At 39.6% G+C, this 17,487-nt stretch overlaps 1 protein-coding gene and 1 long non-coding RNA gene across 2 annotated transcripts in view; one reads left to right on the forward strand and one right to left on the reverse strand.

Annotated features, from left to right (window-relative positions):
• Positions 1–4,870, reverse strand: part of crocc2 (ciliary rootlet coiled-coil, rootletin family member 2) — a 31,604-nt gene extending 26,734 nt beyond the window's left edge. Inside the window, 5 exon segments of the mRNA XM_032572592.1 lie at positions 1,242–1,331; positions 1,507–1,603; positions 3,676–3,873; positions 4,547–4,674; positions 4,677–4,870. Coding sequence (XP_032428483.1) covers positions 1,242–1,331; positions 1,507–1,603; positions 3,676–3,873; positions 4,547–4,674; positions 4,677–4,754 — 591 coding nt within the window. The 5' untranslated portion in view covers positions 4,755–4,870.
• Positions 4,871–10,698: 5,828 nt separating this feature from the next.
• On the forward strand, positions 10,699–14,321 carry LOC116726091 (uncharacterized). Its single transcript, XR_004340543.1, has 2 exons — positions 10,699–10,811; positions 13,539–14,321. It is a non-coding gene; the product is annotated as an uncharacterized LOC116726091 (long non-coding RNA).
• The last annotated feature ends 3,166 nt before the right edge of the window (positions 14,322–17,487 follow it).

A 17,487-nucleotide genomic window follows, 5' to 3' on the forward strand; every position in this document is an offset into this window, starting at 1 on the left:
ATTGAATCAATGTGAATGTCTGCGTTCACACGGCAGGTAAATTAGTTTTTCTTTCCGTTATGTCACCTATGAGAGGCCGTAAAAGGGAAAGATCGACCCATTTCCAATCTCCAATCAGTGTCACTTCCATATGTGGTACTAATTTGTATACATGTCTGATTGTTTCCAAAGTGTCTGCAGTCTGAAGAGGCATGTTCGACTTTTACATCATTGTTGTGAGACAATGAGAAAATGCTGATGATGAAATTACAAAAGAAGTCTGTGTTACTTCTTTGCATCATATTGATAGGTAAATGAAGTTCCAGGCATATATGAACCATGGCTGCGAGACCAACAAAAAGAAAGTATATCCAACATTCTTGACCAATGTGCAAGAGAAATGTATACCAACAAAATCGCTGCTGTCAGGATCGACCCGTAGGAGATAGATAATGGAGATATGTCCGACGATGTGGACAAGCTGCCTCCGATCGCCAACTCTGACATAATTCACTACTAAGTGAACACAAAAGAGTGCATATACCTTGGAGGAGCTTCATGACCTGAAATCTATGGACGCATGCAATCAGCGTTTCAACAGCTTTTTAAAGGATGCCTGAACTCTTGTTCATAACAAGGTTCTGATTGTCAGCAGAGTAAGTACATCTAGCAACACACACATAGGCCACATGTCTGTCTTAGCCTAAAGAAGGTAGTTTGTCAGTGAGTACTACAGAAAATATCAATACTTAACTTAGCAGTATAGGTGGGTAGAATACTCAAAAATTGTAATTGAGTGATAATTGTAATGTACTTATATTTTTTATAGGTTGAGTAGGAAATAGGCAAAAGTTAGTTCTAACCTTGTGGCTGTTTATTGTTGTCATACCAACTCCGTAGCAACTGCCTACCAAGATGGCTGTCAGTTACAAAGTTCATGGAAGTGTGACGTCACATGAGAAATGTGAAGCTTCCTTTGTTTTGTTATTAACTTGTGACAATACTGTCGGCTCCCACTGCTGAATAAACTTTAAAATTGATCCATAAACAGCTCTGTCTATCAGTACTTCCATAAAAATGAGCTGATGTAAGACGTAGACGTTCTTCTGCATATGTTGATCCCTTTGTGAACATAAACTGTTCATACAAAAGTCTTGTTGAGTTCATTGTATGTATGAACAAGGGAAAAAAAATCAGCAAAAAATTGGAACTGAGAGTCTAGAACTGCTGTGTGCACATAGCCTATGTCATTTTGTACTGACCTGATGTATTTGGTATAAAATGTGCTGCAGGCCTTGAACCTCAGTGTGAACTACTGCCATCTCTGCTCTATCCTCTGCTCTCATCATCTCCTAAGGAGGAAAGCATTTAGGTTAGATAAGTAACATGCATGGGGCAAGTCTGACATTCCCCAGATTGCAGCCCTCTAGACTAGGAAGTTGTGGAGTTTATCAAGCCTGCAGTACAGACTCAAGCCAATTTTAGCCCTTATTACTGCCCGTGTATTTGCCTCCTCCAGAGTCCTACCATCTTCTCCAGACTCACACGCATGGTGTGAAAGCTTGCATCCTTCTCACTGTTCTGGTTCTGGAAGTGGTTCAAGGTATCCGACAGCTCCAAGATTCTAATTGATCATTATACAAAGGAGACACATACAAATAAATATAAAACACACACACAGACACCCCCCCCCCCCCCCCACACACACACACACACACACACACACCTCCTCAAACACTGTACAAATTCAAAGATTGGCATGTTGTCCTCCTATAATACCATCAACACTATCAAATTCTGCACCTGAAATTGTAGAGTTCACAAAGACCTTTGATGATCATATCAAAAGCAGCTTAGATCTGAGATGTAAAGACACCAACATTCTTAGTTGTCTTCTATTTGAAATGTTCAGGAGGGAAAAAAGGTCTGGAACATCACAAGCTAGAAGGAATAAAGTCTGCAGATGACTGTTACGTTTTCAGAATATATTCAATGCAAGACCTTCATGTTCTACGAACTCTATTTCTAACAGTTATTTAATTAGTACCTTAAACTGATACAAAATGCAGTTTCGATGAAGAAGATGATCTTTTTCGATGATCCTCTTTATGCAATTTAAAAAAATCTTCAAATTGAGTCTAGTAACACATTCAAGTTGGGATATAGGCACATCTGCCATACTTACTCAAGACACTACCCTTTTTTTAGTTTTTTTAGTATATACTTTTATGACATCTTTCTTGTATATACATATCTTTTTTGTATATACAAAAGTATTCACATCTCTACCAGCTTTACCTATTAAGAGGGAGAAATGTTTTTCCCATTCTTACTCCCAAAATAGCTCAAGCAAAGTCAGAATGGATCTAGAGGGAATAAGTCACATCGGTTTAAAAATTGCCTCTGATTTTCAACCGAACTCTTCAAGAATTGTCATGCATTTATCTCCATCAACTCTGGCCAGAGTACCTAGCCATGCTGAAGAAAATGATTCCCACAGCATGCTGCTTCCACCACCATGCTTCACTGTGGGGATGGAGGGTTCAGAATGTTGACCCCTCCAAGGTTAAGATCTGGACATACTTATCCATGTCCTTGAGTTGCTTGGGGCTTGCAGAGACCTTGACCATGAAAAGGTTGGGCTTGTAACCCGATAAAGTGAAAATGGTCAACTGAAAATAAAAACACGAAGCTAAAAAAAGAATATGTATCTTTTTACTCGCTACTGTATCTTTGAAATTCCACAGACATGCACCATCATACATTCTCTACTGAGTACCTGATTACAGCAGAGGATGTTTCCTCTCTTTGATGAACGAAGCACAACTCAAAGAGTAATGCATGTATCTGACAAAAGCAGATGGACTCCTGCGACCACAAATTTTATGTAAAATGTCTTCATTCATCTGAAACCAGTTTGTGCACAAAAAGCTTTAATTTCTAGGTGACCTTCTTGAGCAACAGTTTCAGGTTACGTTTCTGGATGTGGTGGGTAACTGTTGAGAGACCATGTTTTACCAAGTGTAACCCGCAATTAGTAAAGGACTTTTACTTTTGCGGGCCCACTTCCTGTGTTGCCCAAACTCTGCTAACTTATTTAAAGCCCCGCCTCCAGTGCGCAGTAAAAGATCCTCACCTGTTCCACTGTGATTGTGGCTTGCTGTTGGCGTCTTCCTCAAGAATTCTTCCAAAAAATCTTTGAACCTATTGATTTGATTGCTGGGTGAGTTTGTTATTTGTTAACAGTATTACTCCTAATCCCACGTGGCTACATGCATCCCTGTGGAATGGCAGATTCTCATACATTCTCACACTGGACTGCCTGAAACCTGAAGGTTACACACATTCAACAACGGTTTCCAGCTACGGCCTTGTGACGCTGAGTTTTTCCTCATACTCCCTAAATTTTTCTCCGACATTACATCAAAGCTTTTAATAAACCTTGGACGAGCTGTGACCCATCCTTCCTTGGAAAGACTGAGTTTGTAGATTAAGCAGGATTGGTAAATAATGGTACCGAAAAAGATTAGATTTGTGTTTGTGTCTGTTAAAGACTCAAGCAGATGAGCAAATTACAGATTCCTGTTTCTGCATTTTAACGAATATTCTAGAATTTCTGGGCTTTTGAAAGTTATTAAGTGCAATGTAACTGCTTTGAAGAAATACGGCTACGTAGAAAGACTGCTACGGCTTTACCTGGAGTTTAGTTCAACTTTCTCTGCATCCCAGGAAACCTGAAGCTGCATGGTCTCCTTCAGCTTGTCCTTCAGCTGCATCTCCAGTGCTGACTTCTCCGACCCACTCTTTTGTGGTATTCTGGTCTCCAAGTTCTGGCATGTAGCATGCAGCAGTTGACTAACAGCAGCACACTCACCTCGCATATCAGACAGAGTCCTATTCGAAAGAGTCATATGATTATGAACATATGAAAACTGTTGAACTGTTGAATTGATATACTGCAAAAACTAATTCTAACCAGGTATTTTTGGTCTAGTTTCTAGAGCAAATGTTTTGGTACACTTGAGATAAGACTAAACTAAATTGCAAGTAACCTTTCTGCAAAATATAGGAGCAATTTTGTATTTGCAAAAGGAACCAGACATAAACACTTAAAATGTAGTGTTTTTGCAGTGCCAGGACAAATGAGCTAAAAATTTAGGAGCCAGAATGTCAATTTAATTCATTTCTTTTTCAAGGTAATTTTGAACTGTTGTAAATCATCTGATGAGAAACAGCTACTATAATGACCAACTATTATTAAAGCTAAGCACTGTTCTGAAGACATAATATAGTAGTTAAATGCTAAGGGGCTTTCAAGGGTTTAAGAGTTCAAATTCTCTTCTGATAGACGATTTTTACAGTGAATAACGACACTGAGCCATCTGTACCAGTTGAGGAAAGAATAAGCGGCGGGGGTGGGGTGAACGCTCACCCTGATGACCTGCTCCGCTTTGATCCTTTGATCAGAGATGCTGTTGCAGTCGTGAGAGTGAAACACAGACGAGGTGGGGGCTCTTCGCATACCCAAAAATTGCTGAAGGATTTCTGGCCCCCTCGCCCCACTCACCTGTCAGTGAAAGTCTTTAGCTGGGTGAAAGTGCTCCGCAGGGAGGCGGCCTGGCGCCACAGCGCCCTGACGCGAGCCTGCTCACGACTCGACCGGGAGGCGTACGTCTGCAGACACAACGCCGGGGTCTCGTGAAGAAAAAGCCTGCAGTAGTTGTTGTGGCTTGCTTACTGCAACATTTCCATTTTATTGTCATCCCTAAACACATGCAAATGCTGGAACTCCTAGACTCGCCCTGGCACGTTTACAACTAATTGGATTTCCCTCAGTCCACAGATGTAGAACATTTTACAGCAAGGAAAGCTGGATTGTTTGCACAATTTTTTTTCCCTCCCTCTCAGCAGCTGGAATGTTTTCACAGGAAACAACAACTCAAAAAAAAAAATTAACAGGGAACGAGAGTAAATTCAAGAAACTGGCTATGAATGGAATTCCAACCCCATGTGAACTCGGCAGGAGTTTAATTGTGCAATTTTTCAGCACTAAGGGGTGAACTTGAACTTTCCCTTTGCCTTTTAAGTTCAAGCCCTTCATTTAAGTGCTCCCTCCCCCCACCTCTTTCTCTTTGCGCAGGCGAGTATGAAACCACTGAGCATCTTCGCGGGCCTTCCTTAAGCTCTCCATTAGGTCCTTGTTGACAATGTCTACCTGGCCCAGTTGTTCCCGTAGCAGAGAGTTGACTTGGCTTAGGCTGGCACTCCTGCAAACAACATGTCATATCATATAGCAATAAAAAAAATTTAAAAAAACACTCTCTTGAAGCTTCTCTAAGTAGAATAAACTTCAATCCGCTAGGATGTCACTCACAAATCTATAGTTCTAGCCATTCTGGCCGACAATGCTTTTAGACAACATGTGTGGCACTGTGTCAAGTTACATTCAATTCAATATCAACCAGATCTGACAGATTACAAAATCTTCACACAGTTCTCTCCCACTCTGCCCACGCTGATATAATTTCTGCCACATGGTTACTCCTATATATAACAGTGTGAGAGACGGCCAAGTACACATTTGGCTTTATGGGATGATGCAATGTTTACACGGATGTGAAATGTGGAGATGGGATTAAGTTTCAATGTTGTGTGTGAAAGCTTCGGAATTACATTTAGAACAGACTTAAGGTGCACAATGCTTTGCAAAACTATTCATACCCTTTGAAGTGTTTCCCATTGTGTTACAAATGGAAACTAGTCTGCGTTTTATTTGAATTTAATGGGATGAAGCAACATAAAGCAGTGTATAATTGTGAATATGAAAGAAAAGCATTGTTAGTTTTCAATATTTTATAACACATTGACCAAGACATTTTTATTGCATGCAACTAAACTCAAGAAGGAGTAATATTTTTAGGCAATTTGGATATGGAAAAACAAGTTTATGTGAGGTTTATTTAATATCAGACATAGTTGCTTAACAAATAGAGATGTAACTATGTTACAACTGCTGCTGATGTGAAGCATTTGAGCATGTTTTAAATAACTGAATGCATGCTACATTTGAACACAAAAGCATGAGGAGTTTCTTTATTAGGTAAAGCACAAAGTGTCTGTCACTCACCGGCTTTGCTCCTCCTGTAGCAGAGCAGTCTGTTTCTGGATAACAATGTTAAGATCTTGCTCAACACGCTTCTGAAGCTCAGTTGAGTCCAGGTGAGCCTACAGAGGAATATAAAAACAAACTAACCTTTACCACTGGCAAACTGGTAACATTTAGCTATTTGGCAACAGCTAAAGATCTGCTTTTAACTGACATTAATGGAGAAACCTTATTACTGGTCAGATTACGGATCTACATTCACTTTGGTAGATAGACTGCTAGGACTGACTAAACTAAGCAAATGTGCAAACCTAATCAACAAAGAGAGATTTTTTAAATCGTCATCATTTATTGTCCTAAGTGGAAAACTAAGTTTGCAACAGGTTCTCCATAAATTACAGAATAATAATTAAGGACTCAACTAATACTAACACTAATAACGGTTTACAGATCTCTTTGAATAAAAACAACTGGAACATACAAAATACACTGCCTGGCCAAAAAAAAAGTCGCCACCAAAAAATGGTCACACTCTCTAATATTTTGTTGGAGCGCCTTTAGCTTTGATTACAGCCCGCATTCGCTGTGGCATTGTTTCAATAAGCTTCTGCAGTGTCACAAGATTTATTTCCATCCAGTGTTGCATTAATCTTTCACCAAGATCTTGTATTGATGATGGGAGAGTCTGACCACTGCACAAAGCCTTCTCCAGCACATCCCAAAGATTCTCAATGGGGTTAAGGTCTGGACTCTGTGGTGGCCAATCCATGTGTGAAAAAGATGTCTCATGCTCCCTGAACCACTCTTTCACAATGTGAGCCCCATGAATCCTGGCATTGTCATCTTGGAATATGCCCGTTCCATTTGGGAAGACAAAATCCATTGATGGAATAACCTGGTCATTCAGTATATTCAGGTAGTCAGCTGACCTCATTCTTTGGGCACACAATGTTGCTGAACCTAGACCTGACCAACTGCAGCAACCCCAGATCACAGCACTGCCCCCACAGGCTTGTACAGTAGGCACTAGGCATGATGGGTGCATCACTTCACCTGCCTCTCTTCTTACCCTGATGCGCCCATCACTCTGGAACAGGGTAAATCTGGACTCATCAGATCACATGACCCTCTTCCATTCCTCCAGAGTCCAATCTTTATGCTCCCTAGCAAACTGAAGCCTTTTTTTCTGGTTAGCCTTACTGATTAGAGGTTTTCTTACGGCTACACAGCTGTTCAATCCCAACCCCTTGAGTTCCCTTCGCATTGTGCGTGTGGAAATGCTTTTGGGTTCACAATTAAACATACTCCTGAGTTCTGCTGTTGTTTTTCTTCGATTTGATTTGACCAAACGTTTAAGTAATCGCCGATCACGATCATTCAGGATTTTTTTCCGACCACATTTCTTCCTGGAAGACGATGGTTCCCCACCATCCTTCCAGTTTTTAATGATGCGTTGGACAGTTCTTAACCCAATTCTAGTAGTTTCTGCAATCTCCTTAGATGTTTTCTCTGCTTGATGCATGCCAATGATTTGACCCTTCTTAAACAGACTAACGTCTTTTCCACGACCACAGGATGTGTCTTTTGCCATGGTTGTTTAAGAAATGAGGAGTTACTCATTGCATCAGCTGGGGTTAAATAACTTGTTGCCAGCTGAAAGATAATCGCCTATGCAGTACTTATCCAATAGGAGGCTTGTACCTATTTGCTTAGTTAAATCCAGGTGGCGACTTTTTTTTTGGCCAGGCGGTGTATATTTGACCATGAATATTCTTGATTTTGATGATGGTATTTTACAAAATGCAATGTTTATTGTTTTCATAAGTGGTTATTGTGTTATGTTTTTTCATGTAAAGCAATTTGAACTGCCTTGTTAATGAAATGTGGTATACAAATAAACTTGACTTACCAAAAATAGTTTCAAATTAGTATCTAATTATAGGATTTTTTGTTTTACTCATTGACTAGTAAGCCTGTGGTGCAGCCAGTGAAATGGAAGTAAGAAAAAATGTGACTTATCACAGTTAATTAATGGCTTAAGAAGTGTGCAGATAATATTCAAACAGCATTACAGTCAAACATAAATTATTCATGTGCCTTGAAAGTCTAAGCTTAAAGGATTTTTAAAATTTTTAACCAGCATGTTTCTTCTGAATCAAACATTTTGAAGCGGCGCAGTCATCATATGTCTTGCGTACTTGGAGTTTATTCCCCAAGAGAAATAGTCAGAATACAACTGAAAACATGTCAAAAGATGGCCAGTAAATGCAAGAAGAGTTTGACTGCTACAATGCCCCTGAAGATTTTTACTTGATTATTTGGGAAGTTTTTGACACCACTTAAAAAGTTCTTAAAAAGAGGTAAATTATAAAAGTCTTTTCTAACTTGATATTTTTCACATTGTTTTTCTATACTTTAAAATTTCGCTCTCTTTTCCATATTAGAAACAAAATTATAGGCAGAGTAAAAATAGTGTCTGGTATGATGGATTATGAGTTTAACTGTAATTTGGTTTTGATATCAGAACCAAACATAGTGAAAAAGCATTTAGCTTCTATGCACCACAGATCTGGAACAAACTCCCAGAAAATTGCAAAACTGTCAAAACACTGAACTCAAGACTAAAACCCCCACCAGTTTAGAGTTGGTTTCCGCCCATAATAACTGAAACACTGAGTAACATATTTGATATGTATTGATGATTTTGATGATGGCACTTGACAAAATGTAATGTTTGTTACTGGTTTCTCAATTGATGACTGTATGATGTTTTATGACTTTTTATTTTTGTGTTTTGCAGAATACTTTGAACTTCTTTGTTGCTGAAATGTACTACATAAAAAATTATTGATTGATACCTCTTTCTCCTAATAAACATTTGAAAACTGTTTTTTTGTATTTTTTGGACTTAAAATTGTCTGATCATTTCTTTCGATGCACTAAAATATTGCACTTTTTTATTAGGACAGTTGATGGAAGTGTCATGAAGATGTAAAAGAAAAAAGCACAAATCTTTAAAAGAGCAAACACTTTTACTCAGCACTCACTTCATAATCTATATTACTAAACATTCATTTACCAATTTAAAAACCTGATTTAAAATCCCATTTAAAACAGGCTCTAGTTAGAAACAGAAATGGTTAAACTACTTAAGCAAAATAAAATGTTTACCTCACAGATGAAAGCAACAACAATACTAACTTCAGGCAAACGCAAAGCACACCAAACCATACACTATTTATCAAGTAATTTCAGTCAGTGAACACAGATAAATATATGATTGTATGTTGGTGTCGATATGTGATATTTTTTTCAATCAATGCATTTAAAATCATTGAAATATCCTTCTACTTTTCACAGTAGTATCTCAGAATCTCTTATGTATCTTAAAATCCCGATGTCTTGTAACCCCTCAAACTAATACGCCCTCAGCTCCCTCTGCACCACCCACTCTCTGTGTTGGTGCCAGACACCCTGTCCTCACTAATAGAAACCACATGGCCCCAGAGCACTACAACACACTGTGTGCCTCCAACTGCCCTTGCTGACTCCTCATGTACAAAGAGAGGAAGAGATTGAACAAGAGGGAGACCCCTCCCCTTCAAAACACTCCAAACAACCATCTAAACCTTTCAAATCAGTCCCGAGACCCCCTACACCCCCTTCTCTACTGTCTTCTGTACCTCGTCTCTTCTCGGGATGCTTAATCTCTCCAGTAGGCTCCAAGAGAGCCAAGACAATGGTCTCACTGTTCGACACTGGACTCAATGACGTTGCCAGCATTATTCGCACATTTTCAAATGCCCTTTTTCAGACATTTATGCTACAAATTACATTAGGTGCTATCACGCACTTGGCCCGAGGATGAGCTGTTTTTCTATGAGGACCCAGAGAGCATAAGAGCAGTGTTTACTGCCCGTTGTTGAGGTGACAGCCACGGGGAACGGGTAGGGAGGAATAACATGGGCGGTGTTTGAAATACACAGAAGTTCGACAGCTGCGGTTGAAAAAGGGACTCCTGGAAACAACAGTTGTGTAAAGAGTCACTGATCGTGCATGTTTTAGAAAAGATGTAGCAATAACACTGACTTGCTGACAAGCCCACACCTTATATACATGTATGTACCTTGAATGGTTAGGATATTTAATTCAAGAATTACCTTCTGACTTCATGCATTTGAGGTGTTGGAACAACATAAAAAAAAAAGATTGCCCAATACGAAAGAGAATAAAAACATCGTGAAAGCAACCAGTTAGTTCCAACAAGACTCAAAAACAATCTTGGAATAATCCAACAATGTAGTACCCTATTAACAAAAGTACGATAAATACATAAAATTAGGCTTTGCTTGTTACCACCATGAAGGGATATAAAAGTTTAAAAAACTTATGGCGCACCAGTCCTGCAGTTTAAAGTCATTTTTAACGAGATGGGTTGTTTTGTTGTTGCTGATGACTCAAGCAGGCAGGGAAAAATGGTGTTGAGATGACTTAATAAAAAAATCAAAAAAATCAAATGAGAACTTACAACAGAGAAACAGAGGGTGGGAGGGGCATGACAAGATAACCACAGAACATCAATAAGGACTGACTGAAGATCTAGGATTACAAAGCAACGGTTACTGGGTCAAGACACAGGAGAGGCTTAATTATTAGAATGAGTCATTTTTGATTGAGAAAAACCATGAAAGGTCATGGTCTGGAAACTAAAAAACATCTTGCAAAGGTAAAAAAAATTTTTTTTAATTTTATTTAGCAAGAATTATTTCTATGAAGTATCTGACTGCTGGGTAGACACTAGGAATAGAAGCATTTTTGTAATTGTCGCTCCAAAACATTAATATTGCATAAGTCAAAAAAAAATGCTTTAAAGCATCACTATAAACCTAAACCAGCCAGGGGTGTGAATAATTCTGGTCTTACCGGTATATTCTATTAGCAAGAGAATGAATAAACATTAATTTTGCTTTTTGCTTTTAAATAAGTCATTTGGATCATTTTAGAATATTTTTGGTTGAAATATTTGTTGAAATGTGATGAAACAGTTCAATACCATAAGAATGTGATATTTCCATTGTAGATTATACAGTGAGAATCTTGTACAGGCAACTAAAACCACATCATTTAAAATCTACTAAAATTGTCACCATGTCATGACAGTATGTTATGAGGGAGAAATTGTGAAAAGATCGATCTCCCCTACCTCCTCCCTGAGCTGCTATTGCTGTCTAAAGAAAAGCACCACTCCTGGTCAAATACAACCAATCAGAGCCAGGAGGAGGGTTTTAGCGCTGTCAATCAACCTCATGTACGCCGTGCTCAATGTGCTAAAGATGGAGAAACAATTTACTGTTATAAGAAAACCTTTTATCTGCCATCATCGGTGGCCATGCTAACTAGTCTTAGAATTTACAACAGGCTGGACTAGCTGCAGCGTAGGAGAGAGCAAGGCGGGAGGGTAGAGCTTGGATGATAAGCGCCACACAAGATTGAGACCACAAAACCCGCCTCCTGGCTCTGATTGGTTGTTTCTAGGTAGCACTAGGAGAAGACAGAGAAGCTCGATTTTTTTTTCTCACAGACTATTTGTGCCATAATGTCATGGCAGAGAGACAGCTTGAACAAATATGTAAAAAAAACATTTTACATCCTCCAGCTTTAAACAATATTTGAGAATTGGGTCTAGTATCATCAACAACAGATCGACACTAGGAAATGCTTGAGCACCTGCCCTTTTTGCTCTGAACAAAAAAGTGCTCTTTTGAAATCTTTTTCATTTTATAGTGTATATTATGTGGCCAAAAGTAGCATTTCTGGATTTAAAAGCTTTATTATCAGTGCCTTACATATTTGTAATTATGCCCGACATAATTTTTCGATTTTTTTATCTCATTCATCTTAGCTCTCTTACAATAATTTCTGTCAAATACCACACTGGCTACATGCAGAAGTATAGATGAATCCTCTTATGGCTGTATTCTGTGCTGTAGCATTGTTGTACTCTGTAAATCTCACATTACTAACTTAGCCGACTGTTCCAAGTGTTGCACAAGGTGCCCCTTTTTTTCCATTTGAGCACCTGCCCCCCAAAATGTCTGTGCACGCCTCTGGTTACGAGGATTAAACTGGAACAGTAACTTTCAGCTTAACACAGGTTTAAGTATTCTTTGTATTTTGCATGGCTCCAGAAATTAAAGTAGTGAAAACAGAATGTCTGGATGCATCACTCAGTTCCACACTGGGTGGGTCATGCAGTGCAAATTGTCAGGAGAATTTCTCAAATCAATAGCATAAAGAACGTTTTGTGCACTCGGTGACCAGGTATCCTCGGCAACTCATAAAGGTCTCCGCCCTAACTCGGTGTGGAGGGTTGTTTGTCCTTTTTCATGCACGGCAGCACCAGCATGTGAGCGTCTTGCCAGAGCCTCGCCCCAATTCCACACACCACAGAGATGACGCTTTTTTATGGTTTCTTTCCCCCTTCGGCAGTAAAGCATGAGGCCGGGGCTGCTGCAGATTAGCCATGCTCTGTGCAGGAAGCTCCCAAGGGGGGGCGCACTAACAGTCCTCCGTGGACACCATCGTTTCACTTGGTTGTCTTGCATCACTAAACCGAATCCCCCCACATCACCCGATGAGCGTGACCTCACTGTTTCTCACAACACACCCGTCAAGTGACGACTGTAAAGGCAAAATAGAGAAACCAATAATCTCAGCATTCCATCTGCCCTGACGCAGGGGGGCTTACAGGACTTAGCGGGGGCCCAGAAGTGTGCTTGCTGAGCCCTAAGCTATTTATGATCCGCTTCAGAGTACAATTAGTTTTGAACAGCCTCGATGGCTCCCTTAAGTGAGCTGAGCCCAATCCCATGAGGTCACTAAGTGCCATTCTGTAATAATGTTCAAAACACAATTCATACAAAAACAGCCCCTTATGTCATGGCATGTTTTATGCCGCCATATGTTAGCTAGGGTTCCTTTTACTTTTTTCATTCTCATGCGTCCTTTTCTTGAGCACAAGATTCTTAAGGCTGTTAAAATGTGGTTTGCGTTAGGTTTTTATATTTCTTGATATTCATGATTTGTGCCACTCCTTGTATTGTCTCTTTTGATAAATATTTCAAACAACATCAAGGGCTAATCCTGCTTTGATTCAACTGCCAACAAGCAACAAGAGAATCATTTTAAAGGCCCTTGTGAAAGCTTTGGTGTTTCAGCCAAAATGTTCTGCCTTGCCCATGTGGAAGATCAAAAAAAAATATATAAAAAATTCAATCCATCGAGTTAACAAGTTGTGATTACAATATTCTCGTACAGATCTGATAACGGTCCAGTTTATCTAAACACTGAGCTGGGTTTATAAAAAGAGCAGATCTGTGAAGCTTTTCTAATCCCCCCCCTGTCCTCTCCAAAAAAACAAATCCATGTTTTTTTTTTGTATTGCTGTTTCCAGGGACACTCAGAAAGCCATCAACAACATCGGTTCCCTTTCTTTCTGTCAGACTCTCCAAGGGTGACATCTGGCCGAGGCTTGCAGTCGGCATGCGAAGGGTTACAGCTGCAATCGTTTTCTCTGGCTTGGCCTGAGCCCAGAGGCTTAATAAAGGGAATTAATGGAGTGCACTATCTGTCAGATTCCTAAACACAGCTGGAGCGGATGTTCATCGCCCCCAAGCAGCCCGAAGAACTTACTATCCTACTTGAACAACATAAGCCCCTTCTTTCTTCCCCCATATTGTCCCCTGGGTGCTGACTCTGCAAAGGAACCCCAGCTGATTGTGAAAGCTGTTTATGTATCATCACTGACTATAATTACACAATGTGGGATAACAAACAGAGAGAGTGGAAGGGGGAAGGGGGGGCAACTGTTATGAGCGTATCAAAATACAGTGAACTTTTTGGTCATGCATGGTAACAGCTGCGGTAATGATGTGCAAGCGGTACAAATAATCAATGTAAATGTGGTGAACTAATAATACGTGCCGCACACTCATGAGCACGTGGCCAGTGAGTCCTGCGGCATTTAACACGAATGGACCCAGTCTAAGACAATACTGCAGAGAACCCACACAGGCAGGCCATCCACTCAAGGTTCCATATGTTTTAGACATGTTTAAATAACTAGAAAGTATGCTAAATGCTTGACTTTAAAGTCGGATAACTTGAGAAGCCTAATGTAAAAGGCTATATGTTCTACCGAACTGCTTTTCATAACAAAGTAAAGCTTTTAAGCCTACTCTCAGAGGAGAAGGTAACTTATTTTTACTATTCACATCAACAGATGTTTTGGACCTGTTCCATTTGAACTGCAGCCTAAATTAACTGGATTGATAAGAAAAACAGGCTGGAAACAGACGGGGGTGGCAAGACAAAAGAAGACAGAGAACATTTCTAAAACCCGACTTTATCTACTCCTGTTTGGCAGGATTCTTCTGAAGAAAGAATGGGGTAAAAAGATTCTAGAGAGCACTAGGCAAATGGCAATTGGTGTCAGAGATAATTAATCTACATTCATCTTTATCCACCTGACTGTAATATTGCAGTGTTTTGCAGGCAGTAGGCTGCTTCGTATGAGAAAACGCACACTGGCATATCTGCAAAAGAAACACACAGGATACAGAAACATCAGGCTATGCAAAACACAAATTAGGTCAAGGTTTATCCTGGCTCAGCAGCAATTTTCTGGGGTCACCAGAGATCACGAAGAGTGACTTACCAGGCACGTAGGAATGCTTTCAGAGTTCAGGTTTGAGCTTAGCGGTATCGAGGTAATAGTTCTCTGACAGCTCAAAGACTGGGGGAAAGCTAGTGGATTTGGTATGATGTATGTTTCCAAATGGTCACTATTTTTATAGCAAATAGTTGTCGACTGGCAAATACCAAACCTCAATTTCTAGAGAGCCATGTTTCTAACAAAGACATTTAAACATTTTGTGAAAATTCCGTATTCTTTAGCTTTTTTGTGATGAGCTAAATGTGGAACTCCATACCACTTTTACAGTTCCTCGCTAACATTGTCATAAACTTTTCCTAAAATTGGAATTTTATGCGACTTCACAGGGTGGCAACAGTAAAGCAAAAGAAAAGTCATAAGATAACCTGTTTCTAGGGCTTTGATGGGAAACAACAAACATGTAACAAACCTTGCTCTGGTGAGATGACCTAAAATGCAATATGTGGAGAGAAACTAATACTGTGCATCACTCTGAACACACCGTTCACACGGTGAAACATGGAAGTGATTTCATCTTGAAATAGGGAAAATTCAATGACGAATACGTAGCAAGACTTGAAAATAAATTTTTACAGATGCTCTCCATCCGGTCTGACTAAACTTGAACTATTTTGTGGACAAGTCAGTACATGGATGTACAAAGCTGTTAAGAGGCAAACCCAAAAACTCCTACATCTGTGATAGCAGCAAAAGGTGATTACACACAAGGCGACTCAGGGACTTCATACAGCACATTTTCAGATGACTTGTGAGAAAATGTGAAAACTATATACCATTTTGAAGTTATGACCCACGTAGTTTGCCCTGTCACATAAAACTATTAAAATACATTCAAGTTTGTGGTTGTAACATTACAAAGTGTGAAACAAATTAGGAGTATACATACTTTTGCAAGACACTGTGTAAGATTATGATGATTGAAAAGACTACTGTTTAACTAAGGTCAGATAAAAGACTGGCAACAACTAACCTGGACTTTTTCAGAGTTAAAAACATCAATCCACTCACTGTGGATTGATCAATCAACCTTAAGTTTTCTAAGACTCAGCAATTTTTATGTTATTTGTTTATGGCTCTACTTATTAGAAATTCCTACCAGCATGGAAACATATCTGGAAACCAGCCATAAACACAGTGGGCAGACATTACTACACATCTCTGGGCTTTTTAAAAACTACTAAATCAGATTCAAGGTTTAGCGTCATCTACAAACATAAGAAACACTTGGGTGTTTTATTTATATGTAGTATTGTTAAAAGCCATCTAAAAATACCAACAATATAGATGAATGCATTTAGATCTGTTAACTGCAGTAGCAGAATGAGGGTAGTGTTGTCACAAAATAGGTGCTTTATACCCAGTGAAAAACGATCTTTTTCTTCAATGGTCTCAGGGGAAAAGGCCAGTGACCTTCATAATTTTCTTCCTAAACAGCTGCCGCTACATGGAGCAGCAGCTATGGGAGGCAGTGAAGGTAGACGCTGAATATCAGGAGCAAAGGGGGGTCGGAGTCTACCTGAGCAGACCACAAGGAGACCCTTCATAACCCGTTAGTTTCTCTTACTTGAACTTACAAACACATGTATCCTGACATATTCTCAACATAGATGCGCAGATTGTACCTCTACCACATTCAACCACTCACATAAACACTTAAAATATGTTAATTTTCATAAGTGCATTAATTAAAACATGAGTTTGTTCTGAGTTAATCCCTTCTTTGATTTCTCAGAAGTACAAACTAGCTTTAATCTTCTATTTGCTTATTCATGCCTAAAAGACTTTCCCTGTTAGAGAGAGATGTGCTGCAGTGATGTTTACTGTGATCATATTTCCAAATGCATTCATTTGCAACGAGAGTGGAAGAAGAACTTCTAATTTCAAATGAGTAATGTGTAAACCATTAATATGTTTTAAAGCAGCTCTAAGCATTTATCTATATAGGGAGAAACACTAAGCCAAAACAGCATGTGTACACCGAACACTAAAAATGCAAATAACATTCCACAATTTAACCTTGGCCTAAAAAATCCTTGCTCCCCTATGTTGCTCCTACCCTCTCTGTGAGACTGGTTTGTTTGACTAGTGGCTGGTCGTCGTCCATTTGGCCGGGAGAAGAATGCTCCCTCAGGGCACCGCTCTCCTCCAGCTTGCTAACCTCAACGTTCTCACCTGGGTTGGAGAAACAGATCCAAGCGTATAGAGGTGTCAGGCTTTGCATGTGACGGTACCTGATACAGCAGTGTGCGAGGCAGAACTAATGCAACACATAATCAGTGCTTTTGTCTGGGAATGACAAGTGAAGCTTGCTTTCCTACCAGCAGGCTGTTCAGCAAGGTTGCGGGCGATGATCTGACAAATGCGAGAGGAGATAGGGATAAGAGTGGCTCCAGATTCTTCCACATCCCCTTGAAGTGTCAGACTTCTGTCTCCTGAGCTGCTGTCCGACTGAAGCAGAGTCTCCTCCAATTTCTACAATGACAACATTACGCCCAACATATCACTTAAAGGGGAAGTATTATGTGTTTTCCAGGCACATAGTGCCATTTTGTGGCACAATCAAGTAACTGTTAACTTCAGTTATTAAAATACATCAAACATAACTTAAAAAAATTTACTTTGCAATTTAATGCCTTGAAATTGGGCCTCTGTCTATTTCTGAAACTCC

The sequence above is a fragment of the Xiphophorus hellerii genome, chromosome 9 (assembly GCF_003331165.1).
Source record: "Xiphophorus hellerii strain 12219 chromosome 9, Xiphophorus_hellerii-4.1, whole genome shotgun sequence".
NCBI lineage: Eukaryota > Metazoa > Chordata > Actinopteri > Cyprinodontiformes > Poeciliidae > Xiphophorus > Xiphophorus hellerii.